General features: G+C 38.2%; 1 protein-coding gene across 2 annotated transcripts in view; it reads right to left on the bottom strand.

Annotated features, from left to right (window-relative positions):
- Positions 1-6,976: 6,976 nt before the first annotated feature.
- Nell1 (neural EGFL like 1) overlaps positions 6,977-27,725 on the bottom strand; it is an 823,979-nt gene continuing 803,230 nt past the window's right edge. For both annotated transcript variants that reach the window (XM_034515089.2, XM_076934998.1), the window contains 4 exons: positions 23,713-23,906; positions 15,963-16,139; positions 13,414-13,638; positions 6,977-7,437 (listed from right to left, as the gene is read on the bottom strand). In XM_034515089.2, the coding sequence (XP_034370980.1) occupies positions 7,387-7,437; positions 13,414-13,638; positions 15,963-16,139; positions 23,713-23,906 (647 nt within the window). In that variant the 3' untranslated portion in view covers positions 6,977-7,386. The remainder of the gene's footprint in view (positions 7,438-13,413; positions 13,639-15,962; positions 16,140-23,712; positions 23,907-27,725) is intronic.

The following is a 27,725-nucleotide window of genomic DNA, read 5'->3' as shown; positions in this document are numbered from 1 at the left end:
AAAGTTCAACACTTTAATTCGTGTGACATCATCATATATGCATTGATTTCTCCATTTAAATTTGAATGTCATATGTTTAAATATTTGTGCTATGTGGCTTTCTTCTTGTTGATATACTGTTTTTGACTGCTCAATAATAACCGGGAAAGGGAATAAATTTAAAATGTAAATAAATAAAATATCCAAATATATATATATATATATATATATATGCACATTAACATCTTGAAAATCTCCGAAAATTAGGTAAATATCTGTTCTGATAATATAAAATTTCTATGCATAATGTTGCAATGTGTATTGGACCACTATCTTGGAGAGTTTACTGATAAGCCCTAACATTGGAAAGGGTGGTAACATCTGTAATACTTACCCCAGTTGATTAAAGAAATTCTGTGCTGTCCTTGTTTTCGCATTCATGACTAATGCTAACATGCCAGAACTGTCATAAAATATACAACTATATACAACACCAGTGGAAAGACCTAAGATGTTAATGGGAAGAACTAGAGAGACAAAATATAGTTTCAAAGATCAAAGTTGTAATGTTTTCTCTTGAACGCTTTTAGGACAGGCTGGCAAGCCAAGGACGGGTAAGATTCTGCACAGAGCCTTACCAACCTAAGACATAAGTGCATTGCTTATGAAAATGCATATTCCATGATGGGTAAGGAAGGCCTTCTTGTCAGAACAACTATGACAGGCTCAGTCTGATTTATGCAATAAAAAGGGGGACATGTGCAGAGCTTTTGGGGCTTCTTGGCAGGAATCTGACAATGGGCAAGGACAATGAATAGACTGCAGGCAGGTATCTAACATTAAGCTGGAACAAAGAAGTAATTTCAGGCAGAAATCTAAATCCTAGGCTAGTGTGGGACTCTGAAAGAATAGCTTGGTTTCTGGTGGAGCACTGGCTAGAGATGTCTCGAGACCTGCAAAAGACAGCATACATTTTGCCACACTCCCAGACTCCAGGCTCCTGACATGTGGCCAAAGATCTTCATTGATCAGCACCTTTCAGTCACATAGGACAAGGCTCCTACTAACCCCTCCAGATAGAGGGTAGAGGTAGAGGGCGTGACTACAGATCCCTCAAGATATCTCCATATTAATGGGATACCTAAAGGCCAGAGGGTGTGGCCAAGTAAGCATTCCTTCCCAGACCCTCCTCCCTTCCCATTTAAGTCAGACCTGCCCTGAGAAAGCACCATCACATCCACTTTCCACTATGACAATAAACCTTTTAAAACCATGGACTTCCTTGTGTCTTTGGGGCCCCACCTTGGGGAACTGTGGAGAAGACCTTTGACTACCAAGCCGCTGCTTAATCTCCTGCTAGAAGACTTCTCTACATTTCTGCCACAGAGCCCAGCCAACTCAAGCAAGCTAATGGAGCCAGCAATCCAAGTGAGGGAACCAAGAGTCTTTAGCCTGTGGAGCACAGCCAGAGCTTCTCCCTCTTGCCTCTCGGCTGTGGGCCAGTCCAGCCCCTATGCCCACTCTGTCTCTGTTCTTCCATGGCTCCCAGCGGAGTCTGGGTGCCTAAAGAGAGTCCACCAGCCTCTCTGTCAGCCACTTCAGCCCAGAAACCCCCACTCAGAAGCTCTGCCCCGACTGGACTTTAGGCTCAGATCTCCCCACTCGGGCAGAGTCCAGAGGCTTCTCTTAGCCCAGCATCTGCCCTGCACCATGTGGAGTGAACTCAGTCAAATTCCTGTGCTTTGCCTCCCTGAGCCTTGGCAGACACGTGGGAACCACGCAGCCCAACAGGACCCACGCCCACACAGGAGCTACATCCCCACAGGCTAGAACAAAGAGGTAATTATAGGCAGAAATCTAAATCTTAAGCTAGAACAAAGAAGTAGTTTTTGGACATGAAAATAACCTTGGGCTAGGACAAGGAAGTAGGCTCAGATATTTTCGTCAACCTGATAAGCCCTTACAAAGAGTGATCACAGGACTGTGGTTATTGTCATGCATGTTTTTGACTATCTGGGTTTATTGTCTTGCTTGTTCCTTGACTATTTGCATCTATTGTATTGCTAGACCCTCAACCTAGAACTGACCTTAATACTTGCATGTAATTTAAGCAGTATAAAGGCAAAAAGGAGGAGGAGGAATGGGATAGGGGATTAATGGGGGTGGAGGGGGGGAGGATAGGGAAAGGGGATAACATCTGAAATGTAAATAAATAAAATATCTAATAAAAAATGAAAAAAAAAAAACCAGAAGTTAAATTCTAAAGAAAATGCAATGTCTCTTGTCTTCATTACATATGTAGTGGATGTTGCATGATTATGGAGTAGTGATAAGATACAGGTTAACTAGTTGAGAAGTGCATAAGTGAGTGAGTAGATAAAAAGTCAAGTATAAGTATGGTGTTTAGTCATTTAATATCTTCCATTGATCCCAGAATGAAACCTGACTATGGTCATCACAAAAGTACAGCCTGCCTCTCTTCCCCTCCCCCTCTACCTCCCTTCTCTTCCCCTTCCCTCCTTTCTGCTCTCCTTCTCTCTTTTCCTCTTTGCTCCTTTCCTCTCCTCTCTTCTCCTCATCTGCACTCCCCTGTACTCCACTCTCTTGTCCTCCCCTTCACTCTCATCCCCTCCCATGCCCATTCCTCCTCTCTCTTTCCTTCCCCTTCCCTGTTCTCCCCTCTTGTCCTCCCCCTCTTTCCTTCTTTTCCCTTCTTCTCCTCTCCCTTTCCACTCCTCATTATCACCACTCTGCCACCCTTCTCTTTCCTCTCCTTCATTTTCTTCCCCCTCTCATTCCATTCTCTCAGCTCTTCTCTTTATACCACTCTCTTCTCTTTATTGACTGACCTTTATTTATTGATTTGACTCCACATAATGATCTCCAACCCTGCTTTCTACTTTACAACTTTGTGAATGTGCCTCTTTTCTGGAAAGATTCCTGCACTGCTGTGCATACAGGCTCTTCCTCATTACAACAGTCCTGTCACCTTCCCCTGTCTAAAGTGTGCTTCCAGCTCCCTCCAGTTCACCACTGTGTCCTTTCCTTCCTCATACTGGTACGGCCCATTGTTTGAGTGTACAAGGCTTTGCTTTCTAGTTTCAGTCTTTTACATGTGGAGCTGCTAATGCCTTGAGAATAGAGAACAATTTTACTGTATTCCTGTCTGTATCTGGAGAGTCTGTCACACTGCCACTGAAGTCAGGAGAGAATGACAATGAACTCAGAAAAGAGGCTTTGTTGGGGACTGCCTCTCAGTGTCATAGGCCACTGTAGTCTGAGTGGACTTGGTATCTGTGTGTGCGCATGAGTACTTGTGTGTTTTAATCTTTCAGGAGCTGTTGTTTCTATAGATTGCTTTATTTTCCCTTTGTCATTTTTCTATAAACCCTGAGTTACAGGACTTATGTAAAAGGCTCTTTGGTCTCATGGGTTTTGATATGGATCTAGTCTTATAAATTGGATGTTTCACAGAATCAGTATCAGAATTTCCATGAAGCTATAACAATCAGGAAAGATGTAGAGCCTAGCAGCCTATGCAGCTTCTACATAGTCAAGGTTTCTTTACTCTCATTCTAGAAGGAGAAAAAAAATGCAGTGATTCATGAGAACCCCAGGGAGGACAGGAGAGAGAAGAACCAGTTCTAGGTCTGCAATACATCAGCTGTGAACTCTGGGCAAGACACAAAATCACTCTGAGCTCTGACTTCTTTGTTGAAGAGAAGGTAAGGACATAGGACAGTGGCCTTTAAGCTCTGCTCCTTTAAGCTCTGTTGTGCAGGTGTGGGAATGGACTCAGAGTGTCTGGCTTGTTCCAACCATAATGACCCTGCCTTTAACCACATTCAAAATTAGAACACTGATTAAATTTTGCTAAAACAGGCCTTATTTCTAGAGAAAATTTAAAAGCATGAGATTAGTTTTTTTCCCAATACCCTGTGACTATTTTATGTTACAAGAAAATCAATTCAGTATTGACATAATTGAAATCCCATTGTATGCAAACTATTATATTGGATGCCAGAAGATGTCAACTACACACATAGTACATCATCTAATACACAGCCTATTGCAACCACAATACAAGGAAGGTAGATACTAAAATCTATACCAGTAAACTCAGCACATATCTGGGAAAGTCAGAGAAAGGGAGATTCCAAGAATATACATGTACATATATAATGTATATGTGTGTGTTCATGTTGCATATGAATATATAAGAACAATTTTTATTCTTTTATAGGCATGTATTATTGGTTACACATGAATCTCATGTCATATGCATCTGATATAAAACAAATACATGGTATGTACATATATATGTACATTCATATGTAGCAGAGAAACAATTAATTAGGTTTCTAAAACTGTTGCATATTCTCACACTGCACTCTCTATGACAATGCTATAGGGCCAGGGATAGTGGGAGGGAGAGCATAATCCTGGGATTACATTTCTTGCCAATTGGCCATGACTATCTCTCATGAAGATAGAGTCATCAAATACTACTCTTAATGTGTCATTAGGTGGCTACCATTTTTCCCTTGCAAACTTCAGCGTGGTAGCATGGTACTGAATTTGATGATTTTATTATACCTGTTTGTTTTCATGATGTTGGGGATGGAACCCAGGGTCATACATACTACCTAGTGCTATATACCATTGAGCCTCATGCCCAGCCTCCAGACCAGTATAATTTGATCATGTTTATTCCTTTTTTCCCAGCTCTTCTAAGTTCCATTCTTCCTTCCCTTGCCAACCAACTTGGTATCTTCTTTAAAATTTACAAGTCAAGGAAATGGTCCATTTCTATATGAAGTATATTTGACTATGATCCTCTCTGATCATCTAGGTTTACATAATGCTGACTCATGGAACTCATCTAGGTCTATAGAATGGCTACTTCTAAAGTCACATTCTAGTTTTCCCAGTAGAACATAGAAAACATCTTATATTATTTTGTTATTGCTATTGCTGTTGTTGTTGTTGTTGCTGCTGCTGCTGCTGCTGCTGCTGCTATATGAATGTCTTTCTGTGTTGCCCAGGATAGTTTTAAAGTCATGAAGGCAAGGGATTCCCTGTTCTGCTTCAGTCTCCACCCTCTACTCCCAGTGTCTGGAACTACAAGCACAGGTCACCTTATCTGGATCAATGTGGTTTTAACAATTAAATGTCACCCAGTGTATTATATGTATATTCTATATTGATAGAATCTACCATGGCTTGAAATTATCCAGATTAAATTCACTCCACTAGGTTTCAGAAGAAAAGAAAATATTGAGTCTGAGAATTGCATTTGTAAAAATAAGTACTTTGGTCTATCGATGTTAATTGTACTTCAGCTAAGTACCAATGTACTGGAAATCAAATAAAATTGTGGCATTTTGATAATGTCTTGGAGAAACAAGTACAGGCAGCTCTAAGTAAGACTTACATCTGTACTTGGACATTCTCTGTAGTAGAGGTCAACAGACTTTCCACGGAGGAGGATAGGAATAGTGTTAACTTTGAGAGTCCCTTGACTTTTGTGAGAACTACCAGACTTACCCTCAGGACATGAGTGTGGGGCAGGTGCTAATCAGAACAGGAGGACTCTGGTTCACACAGAGATCTGTAGATGCAGTTGCAAGTCCTATAAATGCCTTTGTTTTTATAACATTGGAAAGGCTTCTCTTTAATTGAGTTGTCATAAATGTTTTCAAAGGGTAATTTTCAATTCTTTACTCCAGGGTTCCATGTAAGAAATTGAGATAAAATATGATGTGCTGTAATTTATCACATTGCATCGGTCTTTGCCAAGTGTTATATTCAATTTGTTGTCATTGTGATTCATCACATAGAATTGGTCTCATGTAGAGTACTCCATTTTCTCAAAAAATATTGGCTATTATCTCTGTTGGAAAAATGCTAGTGAATGATAGTGTTTGGAACTTATAATTTTAAATTAATAATGTTAGTATTTAGAATTTAAACATTACTTGTAGCATCCTTGGTATAACGAGTTAGGACTTTTGAGATATGAGAGTAGTGAGGAGCAGTCCAGAGACTAACTTAGTTCAGGGTAATGCATGATATTCTTAAAAGTACCACCTAAGGTTGGATGCTCAGCTCTGACAAAATGTAATCATTTTCTATAACATAATAACTGCTGATCCTTAAACATATAGCATTGTTTGAGGCTGAAACGCTGTCTCAGCAGTTAAGAGCACTTGCTGCTCTTGCAGAGATCTGGCTTCTATTCTCAGCACCCATGTGGCAGTTAACCACTATCTGTACCTCCAGTTCTAGGGGATTGAGTACCTTCTTCTGATCACCAAAGGCACCAGGCACACATACGGTGCACAGACATACACTCAGGTGAAACATTCATATACATTAAATAAAATGAATCATTCAATCAACAAGTCAGCAAACATGCATCAGCTGAAGTGGGAACAGTCACCAACCCATGCTTTTCTTAAAGGCTTTTCCCCTTCATCCACAGAGCAATGCCATCAGTGGGACAGCATTGAACAGGAATCAGAAACCTTGACTGTCAGATGCAAAGGACAAAAATCAAGTATCTCTGCAAAAAAATAAAAATAAAAAAATAAATAGCCAAACAGATTCCTTAGTCCAGGTTTACGCAATATGTGGGTGACTTGCTATTAATAACTACTAAAGTGTTTTTCTGGTTTTGAGTATTAAATAAAGCTGATATAAATATAATCTAGCTTCCCATACCAAGAAATGCTTTTAAGATCACTGTTTAGAAATTGTGAGTAAATGTGTCACTTCATTTATTTTTGCAACAGGGAGGAGAGAGTACTTTTTGAAATGATGTTTAATGATATCTGGCATCCCTTCCCCCTCAGTGTATCATAATTGCCCTAAGCAGTTTTTAGCTGAGTGAGTGGGCATCTGTGTTCAACAGTTTGAAACGGAAGGATGCCGTGGACAGATGTTACACATCTCCATCAACATGTCCCACAGGAACCTCTATTCTGTGTGCAGCAGATGAGACAAAAGTCACAACAGGCAACTTTATTTTTAGAATTTGATCCAAAAAACAAGAAAAATAAATAAATGGTGCCAAGTCTCTATTATGTTGGTACACAAAATAAACAAAAGGTACATTAACATTTATCATGGAATCCTTTAAATGTATCTGTAAATGATCTGACAAGGGAAATGTGATTTACAACACAGAGACTCAACAACCATCGACCGAAATGCACGGTACTGCAGGCATCTAGACTAGATCAGCAAGGATGAGCAAAGTGGCAAAGGCAACCCAAACGCCTTCCTCAGATGGAGACTTTGGTAATTGACTGTGGTTAAAAAGAAAAAGAAATCAGCCCCTCTTCTTTCTCAGGTTGGATGGTCATTTTGTCCATTTTTCTCACGTGATAAGTCCACTTAAAATCTTCAGTTATTCTCAAGACACTCCAGATCCACAGAGCAGCAGACTCTCCCATTCTGTACAAAAAGAACACAGGGGTCAGCTCCTAAGACAGAAGACTCAGTGGTGAAGAGTTTGTAATCCATGTTCAAAACAGTGGAACAGAGAATATGCTTCAAAAATGGAAAGAAGTTGTCTAGTTTTGAAAAGGAGGCAAGCATGGGATGATTTTTCAGGTCATCCTTGACTTAGGCTTTGCTAACAAGTCAGATTCATGTCCTGTCTACATTCATTCTATGCTATGGATACACTCCAACAATCTAAACTGTCACAATTTTTTTTGCTAACTTTATTTCCAAGAAGTACATCAGAAATATAAATGGCTAAAAGGAAAAACTTCCCATTTCAAAAAACTAATCAAAAGTATTAGTAAGAATTGAAGGCAAATCCAAACTTGATTCCACTAAGGGATTTACATCAAGGGTAAATATGACCATTCACCAGATCAAGAATAAGGAGGAGTGAGCATTTAGGTGAATGAATTCATGAAATTTGATTAAAATTCAATTTCATAAATTAATATAAATATACCTTTATAATTGTATTGAATGAATCTCAAGTCTGATATTTAAAAAGGAATTGTATGCTCTCTGCCTCACCTTCAGCATATCACTCAGAGCTTCTCCAACCTTTCTTCTTCTCTACTCATTCCATTCTGCAGCTCTCAACTGCAGCAGGCATTCTCTGATAATCCACCAGCTATGCCTGCCAGGAAATTAGCTGGGATAACTGCAAATCTCTACTTCTCCCTTCTTTCTTGTAAATTCAATCCTCTAGTCTCTTTCCCAGCTGTGTGGCTGACACCTGATCTGCTGCAGCCTCTTCTTCCTCTCTGCTCCCTCCCCAACTCCTGTATACAGTAGATCATGTAGATCTTTTCCCCCAACCTTTCTTCTCATTCACTTTTTGTCCCAGCCCCCAACTCCAGTAGGCAGTCTCTGACAACCTGCAAGTCAACTGCAGATCTTCAGGCTTCCTCCCCTTCTCCAAATCCAGTCACCCAGTTTCATCCCGAATTCTGTAGCAGACCAACTGCTTTAGCTTCCCCTTCTTCTCCACCACCATTTCCAGTGAATCACTCAGATCCTCTCCTCTAATCTTCTTCCCAACTTATTTCTTTGTGTCAGTTGACACTTCTAGAAGGCATTCCCTGGGAACCCTCTGGACAAGCCTGTCAGAGAATCGACTAGGCCAGCAAAGCAGGTAGTGAGCTTCATATCTTCACCTCCCCTTCTTTCCTTCAAATCTAACTTCCGAAGTCTCATCCCCAGATATGACCTGCTGTGTAGCCTTTCCTTGCCATTTGCCCTTACTCCCAGGCATCAGACAGATTCTGTTGGAACAATCTACTCTACTCACTCATATGGATTCCCTTAAATACCTTTATTCCCAAGCGTCAGCACCCAATACCTAGAAATATCTTGTATCTCAAACCCCAGTAAACATATTTGGGAGTATCCCAATAGCATTCCCTACAGTTCACACACAGCTCTTACACCCTCCTAAGAACTAGAAAGACAACATAAATCAAGGAACAAAGCACATACCTGACAAAGACAAGACCAGATATCAGCACTTATATTTACAATCTTCCCAAACCCAGATGCTTAAATGTCAGCATAATGACAAAATTAGTGACAGCAGGGACAGTATGTCCCTAGTAGAGCACAGTAACCTGAGAAATGCCTCATACTGAAACAAAAACCAAGAAACTTAAAATAGACTTTATGAATATGATAGAATTTCTAAAGAATGAAATAAATATACCCATAAAAGATCTATAGCAACACAAACAAACGGTGGAAGAAAATGAATAAAACAGTTCCAGATCTCAAAGTGAATTAGAATCAATTTAAAAACACAAACTCAGGGATATATGGAAATTAAAATCTTAGGAACTCTATCAGGAATCTCAGAAGCAAGCCTCACTAACAGAATATAAGAGATAGAAGAATCTCAAGCATTGAAAATGGACACCTAAATAAAAATCATCTAAAAGAAAAAAAAATCCAGGAAGAAATCATCCAGCATGTCTGAGACACTATGAAATGACCAAGTCTAAGAATAATAGAAATGAAAGAAAACAAACCCAGATCAAAGTCACAGAAAATACTTTCAACAAAATCATTGAAAATTTCCCTAACATAAAGAATGCCAATCAAGCACATACAACACCAAATAAACTGAACCAGAAAAGAAATTCCCCTTGACACATAATAACCAAAACCCCAAATGTACAAAGAAAAGATATTAAAAACTGCATGGAGAAAAGACATATTAAAGGCATACAAAGGCAGACCTACTAGGAAAACACCTGACTTCTCAATAGAATCTCTAAAAGTCACAAGGACCTTCTCCAAAATTTGAGAGACAGAGAAGCCAGCCCAGACTTCTATACCCAGCAAAACTTTCAATCACAATAGAAGAAAAAAGATACTCTATGTGACCATCATAAATTAAAAACTAGTATCAACAATAAAAAACAATCTTACAATCTAATGGAAACTGAAAAAATCATTACTGAATTAATAATATGGGTCAAAACAGAAATTTTAAAAAACAAATAAAACATTTTAGAATTGAATGAAAACAAAATACAACATATCCAAACTTTTATGGACATAATGAAGGCAATTCTAAGAGTCAAGTACATAGCATTAAATACCTATTTAAAAATGTAAACAAATATTTAACAAAAAGCAAAAATGAAGACGTCTCATACTAGTAACTTAGCATACCTGGAAGCTCTAAAAAAGAAAGAAAGAAAAGAAAGAAAGAAATCACAACCAAAAAGAGTAAGTAGAAGACAAGAAATAATCAAACTCAGGGCTGAAAAAAGATAAAATAGTAATTAAAAAACTGTACAAAAAAATCAATAAAACAAAGTTGGTTCTAAATAAATATCAATAAGATTGATAAGATCTTAGCCAAACTAACTAAGAGATAGAACAGAGTCAAAATAAGAAATTTTCAGATGCAACATGGGACATATCAACAGATAGTAAAGAAATCCAGGGTCATAAGAACATACTTAAATAACCTGTATTACAACAAATTGGAAAGTCTAAAATAAATGAATAATTTTCTCAATATATTCCACCTACTAAAGGTAAATCAAGATCAGATAAGCAATCTAAACAGATATATAACCCCTTGTAAAATAGAAACAATAATTATATATCTCCTATCCCCCAAAATGCCTAGGGACAGATGATGCTGGACAAACTGATTGGCAGCATCTAAAACAAGGCAAATGGATCAATACTTACTACCCTGCACAAAACTCAATTCCAAGTGATCAAATACTTCAAAATAAAACCATATACACTGAACCTAATAGATGAGAAACTGGGGAATATCTTTGAACTCATAGCAGCTGCCTACAGAATGGGAAAATGTTTATTTTTTTTACTAACTCCACATCCAGTGGAGGACTAATACCTTGTTGAGATGTGGTCTATTGCTATGTATTGAAATGCTAAATTCTGTACCTGAAGGGAAGGACTAGGCCTACAAGTGAGTTCTCACATTTACAAGCTTTTGCTGTGCAAACCTTGTTCCTTGATTTAAAACTATTGGTTTAATAGTATTGGCTACAGGCAAATACTGAAAGGATTAGAGGTAAGTGGGGTTTGACCTGGTTGTGGGTAGAGAAGAGAAAGGAGAAAGGAGAGACTAGGTGAAGAAGGAAGAAAGAGAGAGAGGAGGAAACTGACATGAGGGGAGAGGAACCATGAACAGATGGCTAGTAGAAACAGAAAGTACCTGAGGTAGACCACTGGGGAGGTAGTAAGGCCAGCAGTTAAAACAGTAGATTAGAGGTTACCCCTCATCCCCCAGTAACTTTCAAACATAGTCTGAGTCTCATTCATTTGTAAGCTAGTTGGGGATAAATTTAAATTGGTTGCACTACAATATCCAAAATATATAAAGAATTCAAGAAACTAGATGTCAAAATAAAACCAAATAATCTAATTTTAAAATGGGATGCAGATCTAAACACAGAATTCTCATTAGAGGAAACTCAAATGACTAGGAAATGTTCAAAACCCCTAGCCATCATGGAGATGCAAATCAAACCTTTTTTTGACATAACATCTTATACCTGCTGGACCAATAGTGCAGATGATATCTCATACTGACACAGACATGGAATAAGGGGAACACTCCCCCATTGGTAGCTGGAAGGCAAATTGTACAGCCACTATGAAAGTCAATATGATGGTTCCTCAGATAGATGGGAGTCAATGTACCTCAAGATCTAGTTCTACCTAACTTTTGGCATATATCCTAAAAATGCATCATCCTACCACAGAGACAGTTGCACAATCATGTCCGTTGCCTCTCTATTTATAATATTTAATATTGGAAGCAACCTAGATGTTGTCCAACAGCAGAATGGATAAAGAAAATGTGGTACATTTATACAATGAAGTAGAATGCAGGCACTAAAATAATTGACATTGTGAAATTTGCAAGAAAATGTAGTTAGAAAATAATCATCTTGAGTGAGGTATCCCACACCCATAAGGCCATATATGATATGTATGTGATTATATATGGATATTAGCTGTTCAGTTGATGAGAACCAAGCTTCTATCCATAGAACCAGAGAAGTTAGATATAGAGTAAGAGACTGGATGGCATAGATAGATCTCCCTAAGAAGGAGAAATAGGATATATTATGGATGGAAGAGCTGTTGGGGGATGAACCAAGACGGGAGGGTCAAATGAGAAGGGGCATAGATGAAGAAGGGAATACAGGGAGGGACTATCTTTATTCAGGGATTTTTGATGGGTCGTATTTTAGCCAAATCTAGTAGACACTCCTTATAATATATACATTTCTGAAGGATATCTAAATGATATAATGTAGGATACAAAGTTTCAATTGGACATCTCTTCTCACTAAATGTTACTTCAAGTATTACTAAATGATACTTCCAGTACAGGGATGGGTGAGTTACATCTAATTAAGTTGCTGGCAAAAGGAGTTCATGGGAATTCCCAAACTACCTAAGCTATTACCAAAGCTATATAGGTTGCTCTCCATAAATTGATGGAAAGACTTCATTGCTCATGATAACACATACACATCTTATTAAATATAGAAAATTAGAGCTGGTGCCTACACTAATCTAAAGAAAAATAAATTGTAGCAATAAAATGACTCTGAATGGCATTCTGCCATACTCAAAGATAAATGCTTTGCTCAGCCACCATGAGGGAAGCTTCTTCCTGCAGCAGATGGGAAAATACAGAAACCTACAGCCAAACATTATCAGGAGACTGAGAGGTCTCAGAACACTTAGCTTTCAATAGAATATCTGCATCAAATTCATCCTTAGGGTCAAAGAACCTCACAGAAGATGAGAGAGAAATAATGTAAAAGTTAGAGGAGATAGAGAACATAAAAAATGGCCTTCAAAACAAAGAACATATGAATGCACGGAGACTACTCAGAGCTGAAAGGAGAAGTGAACATACACCCCCTACTGCACACAAATGAAAATTTATTTTATTCCAAGGGAGTCTCAGGAGGGAAAGAAATACTCTTAAGGGTAGGCTCCATTTCTCTCAACCTACTCTTGCTTCAAGATTCAACTTCTTCCTGTCTCTTCTTAGAAAACAATCAGGAATCTGAAGGATAATAATTTTAAAAATTGAATAGAATAAGATAATACCAACACACTGGAATAAGATCATACAAACAGAAGTAAAAGAGCCCCAGAAAATGCACAAGATGCAAAGATCTATTTGTTTGTACACTCAGGCTAAAATAACTTTCATTTTCTATGAGTGCGATTACAGTTAATTGTTAAAATTCAGCAGTTTTAAGGCAAATTTGTATTACTCCATGTCCATTTGGAATCTGCCTTGATACAAGGACCAGCTATTTATCTGTCTACACTTAATATCCTCCTGTGAGAACATACACTCCATGGAATCTGAATTCAGAGATTTCAAAAGAAAACTCTGTGGCTGCTAGTTACCTTGCATTTACAAGTTGTACAAGGAGATCCAGCCATTGTCCACACTGCACCGCTCAGCCTTGAAACACCAGAGCTGTCCAGGCAAGTTTTTCTGATGTCATAGGCAATATTATCAGCCAGGCAGGGGTCACTGACACAACGGGGACAACACTCGCCTTCAAAGATGGCTGTATATTCACAGCTCAAACTAGGGCAAGCTAGAGGCCAGCAGTCTGCCTCTCCTTCCTGTGGAGAGAAAGATGAAATGAGTTGTCTTCATCCTTATGCAGTTTTACATTCCTAATATCCCTTGGGGAAAGAAAGCATTACAATTCTCATTTTCTTACTGAATGCTTCCATCCCACACCATGATGTGTATTATCCATTCTCCTCTGTGAAGACATACCTTCTATACACATAACTTCTAAGAAGTTTTCACTTCCTCAGGATGGTTTTGCTGACTACCTAATCCAGAGTTCAAAGAAAGTCTCTAATCAGCTTGTTTGTGTTCCAAGCACAGTATACAGTTGTTTTTGTCATGTTGTACTGTTTTTTTTCAGGTTATGCTGTGTAATTGGTATAACTCAACATTAACTTGATCTTTTGGACTTTTATTGTTTGTTTTCTTCCCTGATGATGTTCAGAGATTTGTCCGACAGATATTAATAGAATAAACAAGCAAACAGATGGTGATGTAAGATGCCTACTTCTTTTAAGGTCCAAAGTGATACTCAGAGGCACAGAGTATTTCAACAGCTGCATCGACTGAGATGTTGAATTCAAGTTTAGAGTTGAGACTGGCCGTTCTCTGGAGAAACCACTCCATGACTCTAAGATCTCCAAATCATAGCTCAAATGGAGCCTCTACCTGAGGCCTCTGGCAGTGGCACCAATGAGCTGCCTATAACAGCAAGGTCTCTCCACACAGCCTCACTGTCATCATGTCACTGTCAGCTGCAGTGATTCTCATTTACTTCATTATTTAGTCAATGTCTCCACATTCTAGGCTTACTCATGTGACTGTGTGTGCCTTGCTTGTGTGATATCACCAGGAGTCTAGCACAGGCAAAGTCTTGATAAATTATTTAATAAATGTGACCAATATTATTCTAAAGTAATTTTAAATTAATGTTCAGTAGCTTTCTTTGGCTTTTTTGATATTTTATTTATTTACATTTCAGATGCTATCCCCCTTCCCCATTTCCCCCACCCATTAATCCCCAATGAAAAGCTTTTGTGAGTTGAAATGAATGTACATCCCAAAGACTGGACATTCAAGATGTCCTTTTAAAACTTGTTGAATGAAAATGTCATATGCAAGATAAATGCCAGTAATCCCAGATATCTGATGACTGGCTTCTCAAGGAAGAAAAATGGTTTTCCAGACTGATGCTGGAAATAGGTCTGTAGTTGTCCTAGATATGTTTGTCCTTGGAAGGGAATTTGTAAAATTGGCCATGAATGGAATTTATCTATGTTGCAGTCTTAGTATTAAGATGAATTGTAAAGGATACATGTTATGATGGCTTGCACGTTAACCTGGGGATTTATGGAAGCCTAGAGAACAATTTCTCTGTGTGCTAGTTTTCATACAATACCCAGAAAGAGAAAAATTCATTTCAATAAACATTAAGCACCAAGCTAAGAGCTTGCTTTACAAGCTGACTCTGGTAGAATGCTGCGAGATGGAGAAGGTGGAGCACCACAAGCCTCAACGTACCATGCCCTCAAGTCTTCCCATTCTTAGAAATCATTGTCTGTATGGTAATTTGAAGCACACTGAACCAGATATGGAAATTATGTGTTTTCTCTGAACATTCTCAAATCCAGGCACAGTGTTAGTAACTGTATATTAATATTAAAAATAATCTTTGCTCTGTTTGAACAGCATCTTTAGGGGATAGAAGAGCACCAATAGCAGATATCACTTTCAGGGTTTTCTATGGCACTAAGCCAAATGCCTGCTATGTGATGAGTGTGGTACTCATCTTTCACATACATTCTCTCATCTTCCTAAGAATCTTTGAACTGCTACCCATAAACCTGTGAACATTTATGGAAGACTAACCACTGAAGTGCTTTGACATATCCAAAGTGTCCACATCAAGCTAGCCTATGAGACAGTTACAGAATTGGATTCTCAGTCTTGCTCATCACCCAAACTCCATCTTCTATTATATTTTTCTATAGGCAGTATTAAAGATTATGTCAAAAGCAAAAATACGCTTGGCTCTATCTGGACAATCACTGTCTCCCAAGCCATTTAAGGCTACTTTATGAGGATTTTCCTTGCTTTGGACATTCTAAAATATATTTAAAATATGTTCTAAAATATATAGGTATACACAAACTGCTCAAGTTAAATCTGTTCCATAAATACATTCATTTTACTTTGTAGCATTTTAAATATAGTGTAAATATCTCCAGGCATAGCACATGGCCACTGGTTAAGCATAGTCCATGATGCTCTGTGTAATACTGGAAACTTTGGAACTCTAGCCCAAAAGCTCACAAGTTTATAGACTTTTTTTTACAGCAAAGGCGTCAGGAGCCCCAGGAAACTGACATACCAGACATCGGCACTGCTGGCAACTGTGGGTCCAGTTGTCTCCACTTCGATAGAGCTTCGTTCCGCTTTGATCTAAACATTGGCTAGTGACCCTGGTGTCACACTCTGGGCAGCAGAAAAGGTCAACATTTGGATTCTGGCAATCACAAGCTGTCCGCCGGCAGAATATCTTCCCATCCTGTTGAGAAGTGAGGTTGAGGAGGTTTTGTGATTAGGAAAATGTATGCACAGATGCACTCCAAAAATCAAGCCTTGAAAACAGACCACAGAGATCACAGAATGAACTTCTTAACTCTGAATCTATATTGTCTACCTCCCATCTTGCTCAAAGCAGACACAGCCTTTTTTTACTGTAGCCATCCAATTCAAAATGGAATTACCAACTGTTACTCTGTTACCAACCTGTGAATCCTGTTTCTCTAACTGTGCTGCCTTGTCTTGCCTCAATAGTTGAGGATGTACCTAGTACTGCAGTGACTTGATGTGCCAGGGTGGGTGGGTACCCAGGACAGGCCTCCTCCTCAGAGGAGGAGAACAATAAGGGAAGAGAGGTGAGAGTTCTATGTAAAAGGGGACTGGTAGGAGGGGGTTGTGATTTGGATGTAAAGTGAATTAATTAATTAGTTAGTTAATTAATGGAAAGGATGTTTTTATTTCAGAATTAGAGCTAACATAATCAGTTAAACTGAATGTAATAAAAAAATGCATTCCAGATGAAAAAGGGACTACATGGTGGTAGTGGTGGAGGAACAGACAGGAAAGGGAAAGTGGAACACCAGGGAAATGTATAAAAATAAGAGCAAACTGCATGGTGTGCATGTGTATGGAAATGTAATGAAAGCATGGTATTGTGTGCTGTGACAATAAGAAAATAATTCATTTCAGTAGAAAACTGTGTGACTACATTGTTCTAATATACGAGAGAAGCAGCAAACACACGGAAATGCACTGCCTACTTTCATATATGCCCCAATCCATAAGAAATGTGGGAAGAACTAACTGAGGTCCAGAGATGCTAAGTGCCTTATACAGATGACACAATACAGCATCATCTCGAAGTCTACAATCATGTCTGAGAGTTTCAAAAGATTTTTTTTATGCAAGGAAGTCATTACATTGCTTATTTGAAGAGCTTATGACTAGTTGTCACCTTCTCTCATAAAGCAGTTCATCAAATGATGGATACATTAGAGTTTCAGGGTATTAGTCCTGGGCACCCAGTTATAAGATACTGAAGGTCAAGATCACTGATGTTCATACTGAGTACTTACAGTATGTCTACTATCTACTCATCAAACTAGTGTTATATTTCTGTTGATGGAGAATCTAAGGTGTGAGGACTTTGGCTACCATTTATGGGTACATTTATTTTTGTTAAAGATTTACTCTTATTAAAAAGTAAGTGTGCATGTGTGCACATGCGTGTGCATGTGCATGTGCCAATAGTGGTCACTGGATCCTCTGGAGCTGAAACTAAAGGTGGTTGTAAACTACCCTACTTTGGTGCTAGAAACTGAGCTTGAATTCTCTGGAAGAATGACCGACCCATTTCTCATCATCTCCCTATGGTTCTGTTTTTGAGTACTTTTAAAACTAAGTCTTAGGGATAGGAAATCATTTAAAGGACATAAAACCTACCTTCACTGTAATAGCAAAAGCTAAAAGTTACAAAGACTATACTTGAACCTATCCGTTCTTAGGATCTCACACCAAGGAAAGTATTCAGGGTACATGTCTGTGTGTCTTAGTCTTGTTATCTCTTTGCTGACTTTAGTTACTATTCCTTGAAATCACAGCCCTTGTATTCTCTTATAACATTTTTTAGAAGCTCATTTGTAAGTGTTCACCAAATTACTCCCGGGGAAAACATTTCTGATTGTTTAACCTGTTTCAATTGTTTGTAAGTTTTTACTACACAGCAGCGTTGGTGGCTACCCCTGTTTTTCAATCGTTGACTAATAAGGATGATCTTCACCATCTTTATTAGTCAAAAACTGAACACTTATCTTCTGCCAAAATTATGAAAGTCATTTACCTATAGCATATTTAATACTGATGATCTATGATTTATGCCTTCATTTTTCAAGTCAGGTAACTAAATATGTCTTGAGAAACAAGGGGTGGCATTGGTTTGTATCTCCATGGATTAACTTTCGGTATGCTTTCTCTAATGCAGTCTGTTTTTCCTTTTTATTTTGGTTATGTCACAGTGTTGACTGATATTGAGCTTAACGAAAACAAAACCCTCATTAATCCCTGCCCCATCTCCTGTGGCTGGTTGATTGGTCATATGTGTCTTTCCTGATGCATGTTTCATTTCCTCCTATTAGATACACCTCATCTCCCTTGCCAGTCACAGCTTTTATCAGATACTGTATCTGTCATCTCCCATGAATATGCAGCTTCATAGTTACCGGTATCTACAAACACAATAGGCCTACCCATGAAGTCTTAGTCTATTTCTTCCATAAAAAAAAAAAAAAAAAAAAAAAAGGATGGTAAACTAAGTTCAATGGAAGCTAAAGTAGAAATCCTTAAAAAGAACTATATTCCTTACAGAGACTGGAAAGGAGATGCTGGCTACTTTTGTCTTATAATAACTGAAGACAGTGGAAAGGGGCCTTCACTCAAATTTTATCTATTGTCTCTACTATAAAAATGATAAGAGAGAACTGTTCTAAACTATCAAGAGATGAAATACAAACAGATACTTGTGTGTGCATACATATACGTTAATTTTATAAAAACATAGACCCTCTATAAATATGTAAATGTGTGAATATAGAGAGTGAGATATACAAACACACACACACATACACACACACACACATACAGAGGAGGGGAATCTAGAGGTGATCAGGTTAATTAAACCAGATATTTTACATAGCCTACCACTAATGAGTACAGATCACAGGAATCTTCCAACAAAATGTCCTTAGCCTACTGGCTTATATCATGATTCCCATGACTTTTGCTAAAATAATATGTTACAACAATTTTGTATTAACATGTCATCTTTCTTGTTTTAGTGCTGGGAATTGAACCTAGAGACACACATATACTTGGTAAGCGCTTTGCCACTCACCTGTATCCCCAAGCTCCATAAACTTAATTTTATTACTAATCTATTTCATTTTCTAGGTATTAAATGTCTAAGCATCAGAGACTACATGGCTTGGCCATGCAGTTTAGACCAACATCAAGCAAAACTATACATTATTTTCACAGATTACTGTATTTCTTTCCATGAGATTCAAGCTTACCTACTAGTTAAGAGAATGAATAGAAATGAGTGGATAGCCTTCAGGGTCAGTGCAGAATAAAGCAATTTCACATCTCATCAATTATGTGAAAACCTCATTGAGGCCCCCCTCAGCTTCTATTAGGTTTCAGAACAATGACAATGTTCCCGCTGGCTTTGAATTACTGAGTAACCGTCAAGAAAAATCATGTTTGATAATGGAAATGCCAAAGGTGACTTCATTAATAAAATTGGAATGTTGTTATAAAGGGTTATTCAGAGGGTGCAGTCACACTGGAAACCAAGTGTGAGTGAGAAGAGCCCCATCTCAGCAGACTGTCCTCCTCGTTTTGTTCTGTGGGCTGTGCCAAGAGCCTGACCCCTGTCCAGTTATGATGGTGACCCCAGTTCCACTGAGATATCAAAGCTGAATTCTCACTCTCCTGCTCAGCACTTCAGTGTTTCCATGTAATTTTATAATGAAAGTTCAACCATCCACAATTAATAAGAATTATGTTTAAATTAATTCTAGATTTTTTTTATTAGATCTTTCATTTACACTTCAGATACCATCCTGTTTCCCCATTCCCCCCCCCCGTAGAAAACCCCTATCCCATGCCCCCTTTTCATTTTGCATTTATACATTTTTTTTTAAGAAATGTTAATCATAGGCTTTATAAGTTTGGTATTGTTCAATCAGAGGTGTAACCCACTACCCAACCTAGATATATCAACTATCTTTGACTGGTGGAGATACATGAACATCTGCTTCCCTGTCTCCCCCCTCTATCTCTCTTTCATCACCTAGCTTCTCCTCTCCTTCTTCTTCTCCTCTTCTTACTCCTTTTCTTCCTCTCAGTACTCCTCCCACCTTAGCTCCTCCTACACATCACCCTTCCTGTTAAAAGGAAACTTTTCTCTCAAAATACAATTAGAGCATAATTATGCCTATTTGTACCAGTGAGGTACAAGATAGTCCTAATACCCAGTCCATCCTTTTGTTGACTAACCAGCACCTCTGTCATCTATCCTAACTAAAACACTTAGTTCTGATTTTTAAAAGCAGGGAACTTCTCACTGGTAGAACAATATTTGAATGTATTATACTGTTTAAAATTCCAGGTCTTAAATTTTGAATTAAACATTTTCCTATTGACCTATTGAAATACTGATCCACTCACCCCAAACTGCACAATTTATGTTCATGTCGTTGTCTTGAAATATTTAAATTAAGTAGTTGGATTTACATGAAACCCATATATAGTCACTAAATAAAAATATAAACTACCAGGTTCTATGCAATTTGATGGTCAGGTCCACATTCAGCAGCTGCCTGATAACATCTCATGGAACCCAAACTTCTAATCTAGTTGCATAGAACCTGCAGCTGATTTCATAACACAGTGGTGAGATTGAGGGTTTGTGACACAATGCTCACAGTTCAGAAAATTTAAAATATTTATTAAATGGTATTTAATAAAAATGTCTGCTATTTCCTCACATAAACTATAAAATTAGGATTATTACTCTAGATGTATCTATTGTCCTTTCTCACAAACTAATCAGACTGTGATATGAATTATTTTTCCAATTATTGATTTTGATATTAGGTTATAGCATGTTTCATCCACTTCATCCTCTTTAAACATTAGGGACAAAATTACCCTCATTGTCACATTTATAAAAAAAATATAAAAGAGATCCATGGAGAAGAATGGGACATTCCAATGTAGAAAATTAGTCATAGAATAAATGATGGACCTCCAAATAGACTGTTATGAATGATTTTACCCTAAGATGTATTTTTGTATCATAGGGAGGTTGTGGGACAGGAAAATAAGATTTCTGTTAGAAACAAGACTGAAAGGTTCTTAGACCTTTCAAATGGAGTCCTCAAAACCAAGATATTGATATATCCTGGGAACTAGGTACAAAGGCAAATTGTGGTTACCACCCTGTGTCTACTGTTCTTGAAACTTAAACCACAAAGTCTGGATCAAGAGTTCCAACACGATCCCCATGTTACTCTGAAGCAGGAGAAAGCTTCTGACACACAAATGGAGACATGCTAATTAAAAACAGCGGAGAGTTCACAAGGCTTCGAGCTTAAGTTAAGAATTATGGGCATTTAAGGAATCCTGAGAAGAGGGAAAATGGTAATCCCTGGGAAAGAGTCACCGTTGGTTGTCCAATGCTAAGTGGTAAAATATCATGTGCATATCGGTGACACTGAATGGATTGAGCAGGTTTTATTTGCATATTTAGAGGTATGCACATACACATAGATACAGGCACACATAGACTCACAGAGACACAGACACACAGTTAATTCAAGAAAAAGAGAAGACCTAGAATTTGAAAGCAAGCAAGGGCTATATGGGAGATATGGAGGGAGACAAAAAGGGGCTATGTTGTACTTTGATTATAATCTCAAAAAATAAAGATAATTTAAAAATACATCTTTTAAGAGTCAGAATATTACATACAATATTATTCTATTGTTTGTTTTAAACAAGTAGTTAAAATATCAACTTCATGCATTCTTCAAAAATATGAAAGTGGTAGTGTGGATTATTATTAATAAAGTTTGTTAATAAGACTATAAGAGTTGATCATCTAGGGTGTCAGCTGCATCCAAGTCCCTCAGAAGAGATTAAGGATACCACAGAAAACAATGCAGAAGAGGAAAAGGAGGCTGCTTAGATTGTTAGTACAGTGACAGAAGCATGGGGGAACATTCATGTTGGTTGGATCCCTGGGTTATCGGGGACTTAAATGCAGTTACAAATATAGTTAAAAGTGTTTGGTTTCACTGTACTCAATATTCCAGTGGTCTAGAAAACTTGAAAAATCTGGGTTTCTGGAGATTTCAATCATACTCAGAAGTTTGGGAAGAAGTTGCTCCACTTTACTGCCAGAACGGGGAACATAGTAGCCAGCCTCTTTAATTTTCTGCGTTCATTATTCTAACATAAAACGATCTTTTCCTTTTTTTAAGAATTTTTTTTTGTTTCAATACCACCTGGTTCACTACTACACTTGATAGCATTCATTTGACTGCTGATAATATCCTATCCATGTACTAGATTTCTAAGCTGAGTGTTTGAGCTCCCTGAAGTTGGGAGGACAGCTGACCTCACTGGCTTCTAAAACACCAATGTTCTGTGGGGAAAGAGTAAGTTTGGGACAGTGGGAACCAAAGGCCCTAGATAGTGTATAAGTGGGAATCTTGAGAAAGAGGATGAGTTACTTTATTCATACTGATATTTTCTTCATCATTCAAAGCTGTGCTCATACAAAATATGATGCTGTTTTCTAGTTATGGGTTATTTGGAACATAGCCTAGTATATGATGCTTAATAAATGGGAAAATAAATTTAAATTTGGGTTATGAAACTAGGTTTAAGTGGAAAGGAAGAAAACAGGTGCCATGGGTTAAGCATGGGTCTACTATTCGAAGTAGACCCCTGGGTTCCGTTGAAATGTGGCCAGATGTCAGTGCAGAAGATGAATCACATAGGTTTCTCAGGCTCAGTCCTGCTCCATTTCTGGGAAACATGGAATTTATTAGGAGGCTTGGCTTCCTAAGAAACTACTAAGCAAATAATTTTTCTTGTTTTCAATGTCTTTAAAGTCTAAGATTAAATAATCTCATTCCAGTATTTAAGCCAAAAGCTATGGCAAAGTAAGGACAAATTAAAATAAAATGGCAAAATCAACAAAAGAAGAAACAAAGCATGAAGAAATCAAATATTTAATGGGCCCACTGTGCAAAGCAATAGGTAAGACCACAATGTTGCAGAAGTGTGTTCCATAAGCAACCAATTTGCTTTCTTGGGACTTAGCCTAAGAGACACTCCAGCAATGAGAAAGACAAAGACATCAGTTACAAAGAAACCACCACACTATTGGAAAAGTGTTGTTTCCTTTTTTTCTGAAGACTTTGCCTAAGAGATTCCCCAGGAATGAGAAAAACAAAGACATTGGTTACAAAGAAGCCACAATGGTAACCTCTCCATTTGTCCACCCATTCATGTCTGACCACTACTTGAATGACCTATGAGCCTGGTTTTCTTGATGATATTCCCATAAGCCATGAGCCAGTGAAGGAGAGTCCTTGCAAATGACAATCTAAGATAGAGATTTCTGAGCCAGCGAGCTTGTACAAGTGAGGAATACAGGTTCCTGAAAATTCTCACCTGACCAACAACTAAGGTACTGTGGATCTCAGTTAAAAAACAATCCTGACTTCTTCCCAGCTTCTCCTGAGAGGCAATCTCTTCTCAAGGCTGCAAACCCCTTGCTACAAAAACCAGAGTGAATTCAAATCCAACTTGTTAGTCACCCATCATCAGTTGACTGTATTCTATTGTAGATCAGAATGGATAGGCTCTATTGAGGACTAAGTTAGGGACTAATGACCTCAAGGGCAGAAAAAAATAAATAAATAAACAGTGGTGGGCAGAGAGGAAGAACAACCATACCCATCACTGCCTCCTGTCAGCCTTACCTTGCAGGAACAGACTGAACACCTGTCTTCTCTCAGAATCCACACCTGCCCATTATGCTTCAGCCCTCCTTCGTGGGGACAGTCACCAGAGCAGGAAGGCCCGGAGGGACACAGGCAGTCAAATCCTCCTGCTAAGTTGATGCAGGCAGAGTCATTCCAACAAGTGTGAGTTCTTAAGGCACATTCATCAATATCTGCAATAAATAAACCACAGAACGTCAAAACCCAGGCAAGTGAACCCAGGAAACAACAATAATGCACGGTATCATTGAGCAGCACTACGGTGGATTTACCTGTTGTTGGCTCTGTTGTCATCTGTGTTTGCTCATTTACTCTACAAGGCAAATACTTCACAGAGGAGAATCAGGGTGCTAAGGCTCACAGAGTGAAAGTGCTTGCCCACTGCCAGCTAGCCTGAAGCTTCTGTGAGATCAAATTTACAGCTGCCCAACTCGTTAAAATATCCACTTTCACCTCTATTCTCTTATGGTGGCCATGATCATTGTTAACTCATCAACTACAGAATATACCCTTTGAAGCCTAGCTCTTGTAGAAAATAATTGTGTGTGCATAATCCACTGAATGGGAACAAGTGGGTAATTAAAGCAACTCTGACTCAGTCAGACTGCCCCAGGTCCTGATGGCAGGGCTTTGTAAGAAGAGGTTACATCATTCTTGGTAGGTGTCTTATTTAATATTAAAATAGCACCCTAATGGTCAAAAAAATATGTTGGGTCTCACAAAAAAATCGGGGCTCCAGAGGTGTGGATTAGATGTGATGAAGACAAGCATATTGAATATTGTATTCACTGACAACATAATAGGGAAATCAAACAACTCCAGTCACTCTACCTGGCAGTTTAAACTTGAGTGACCTCAACGTCTCAAATACACTCCTGCCTAGTCCCTCCTGAGCCCTTTTCTGACAGCCAAATTTGAAAGGCAGCCAGTTTTTGCCTTTAAATGGATACTTGAAAAGAAACTTATTCATTAAATTTAGATCAACTATCTCACCCAGCAACTTCTGCTCATTGGTGATGGTGTCATATCAACTTCTGCTCACTGGTGATGGTGTCATATCAAGAACATTGTACTTGGCCTTCCTTTCTATATGCATTTAAGCTTTATTGGAAGGCACTTGTCTTGTGTCTGTCAGAATCTTTCACTCCCTTGGTTAATCTCTAGCCATGTCTACAAATATCCTTCAGATGATGAAACTCTTATGTATGTACAAGGCTACTGGCACAACAGATGTGACTGATATTAAAAGTGACACAGGAACACGCAAGACAGTGTTGTCAGAAAGCTGATGAAACAGAACACATGACTTGGAGAGCCATCGACAAGGCTACTGATCATTAGACAGGAGTCTTGTAGGAGGCAGAATGTTAGAATAATGTGATCTCCTCTGAGTCACATCCTAATATCTGTGTAAAGTTGTACTTTATTAGGATAAAATAATCAACCCTCCTCAGAGAAGTTTTTTTTTTTTTATCTTGCAGGACAATGAGAATTAACACAGAGGTTCACAACTAAACAATGTGCAGAGAGTAAGAGACTTTGGAATACCCAGTACTTAATGGGATATCTTCATCAAACTCCTCCCTTCAGGGATCACGGAGCTCTGGGGAAGAGGAGTGAGAAAGATTGTAAGAGCCAGAGAGGATGAGTGACTCCAAGAAACATAAAACAGTATCATAAGATAAAACAGTTATGATACTTTTGTAGATTTTTGTTTCATTTTATTTGGTATCTTTTCATATTGGTCTTTTTTTGTTTGTTTGGGGTTTTTTTGAGTTTTGTTTTGTGGAGGTTTTTTTGAAAGAAAAATAAAAGCAAAGTTGGGTAGGTGGAAAGATGGGGAGGATCTAGGAGAAGTTAGGAGATGGGATGTGTGTGTGTGTGTGTGTGTCTGTGTGTGTGAACGTGTGTGTATGTATACATATAATCAAATTTTGGAAATCTTACAATTTTGAAGTCATAGCAGCAATTTTACTGATATATATGTATATATATACTGATATATATAATATATGTATATATATGTATATATACATATATGTATATATACTGATATAATATATATGTATATATATACTGATATATATATATAATATATATGTGTGCACTTATGTGTGTTTATACACATATAAATGATGAATATCCTGACAGCTCTTGTTATTCAAGAATCAGGTATGCTTTAGTGATCACAAGAGAGAGAGTGAGCTTCCGTTTTTAAAGCAGGGAAACTGAGGTATAGCTAGGTGTATAGCTAACATGTAATACAGTGTGGAGTGCTTCTGGAGGATTCTGTTTTCCTGTACCAACTCAAGAGCTAAAATGTACTGCAGTGCTTTTGCGGTTTCTATTTACTTTACACAACTTACACCCTAGACGCTAAGATTAATTTTCAAACATTATATCTTACATAGATCCCTTGAGTACTTTTAGTTGACATTCTGAGTGTAAAATGATGCAATTACCCCAAGTATGCTACAGTTTTGAAGCAATTATGACTTGAAAATAATGGGAAATCTGTGACCTATGTTCTCTTCCTGACTGCAGGGACCATATTGCTATAAAACAGATTCATGGCAACAATACAAGAAGGCATTAAGTAGTTTCGATGCTATATTTTTTGTGACACTGGGGGGTTGAACCTGCAGTCTTGTGCATGCTACACAGGTGCCTTCTGGATGAGCACCATCCCCAGACCTCTCTATGCTTTTTACTTTGAGGCAGTGTCTCCTGACATTGCCTTTACTGGCCTCACATGTTCAGGAGCCCAGGCTAACCGTGAATCTGAAATCCTCTTACATAGTCCTCCAGAGTTGTGATTGCAAGCCTCCACAACTAAGGTTACATAACATCATTTCTAGCACCTATTTGCTTCTAAGATACACTTTCTCTTTCTGTTCTAACAACTGAAATCTCAGGGAAGTCATTTAGTTAATAAACAATGAATGAAAGCCATGGAAAGGATGAAAAATTTGATACCTGGATTCTAACTCAGCAAGGCAAGGCCTCCCTCATCTTAGAAGCATGTTTCATGGCATTCTTAAGCAAGACCATTCGCAACACACTATGTAGGGTGGTGATCCTTTCTAGAACCCCCTTTGTCTTCTCATTCTTCCTCTAACTATTCCCAAGCAAAGTCAGCACTGAGTGAGAAAGTTAGTAGATCAAGGTTGGAATCCTATTTTCCTTTCTATTCAGTGCTTATAATGAACCAGCCACTCCACCTGTAAGAGAGCATATGCTCATGGACTTTTGTACTCTGGAGCTCCTTTACCATTATATAAACATTCATAACAAACCTTGACTCGTATGAAAACCAAATTATAGATAATATAATGAAACTGCAATGTTTATTCCTTGATATAATGAGTATGAATATTTAAAACACTCTGTTGATAATCTCTAAATATGATGCTAATTTGCAGCAATGTTTTATTCTTCTGAACCCTTGTTATGATGATAGTGGAGTCTTAGGAGGAGGAAATATGACATATATACATTTTGCAGTCTGTGATTCTTTACACTTTGTGCCATTTGGGGTCCATTAATTACCATGCACAAAAAGAGGACTTTTCTGATGGGGTTTGACAAATGTAGAAAACTATGATTACAGCAATAAGTTATTGGCAGTTGGTTTCATATCATGTCTTGTTAGCACAGTAATAACAGTAGGTCTCCCCTGGAGCCTCTGACTTGGCTATGCATATGTTCTTGGTCCTAGTATCCATGTTAGATATGAGTTTTACTTTTCTGAAAGAGCCTTTAAATCCGATCAGAAAGAGGTTGGTTCTTCCCATAATATCTATACCACTATTGTACCAGTGGAAATGTCTTCTTATGCAAAAAATAGACTGAGCTCCTAGGGTTCACATTCATAGCTGTGTAAAATTAGTGATACTTTTTTCCTCCAGTAGCATACATAGCACCTTCCACCATTATGACATCGAGCCAGTCAACATGAAGATTCGAGGTAAGTAGCAGCTTGCTTTTGTGTG

Source organism: Arvicanthis niloticus, chromosome 1 (assembly GCF_011762505.2).
Source record: "Arvicanthis niloticus isolate mArvNil1 chromosome 1, mArvNil1.pat.X, whole genome shotgun sequence".
NCBI classification, from domain to species: domain Eukaryota; kingdom Metazoa; phylum Chordata; class Mammalia; order Rodentia; family Muridae; genus Arvicanthis; species Arvicanthis niloticus.
The sequence above is the reverse complement of the archived record's forward strand: the minus strand, read 5'-3'. Positions and strand labels throughout refer to the sequence as shown.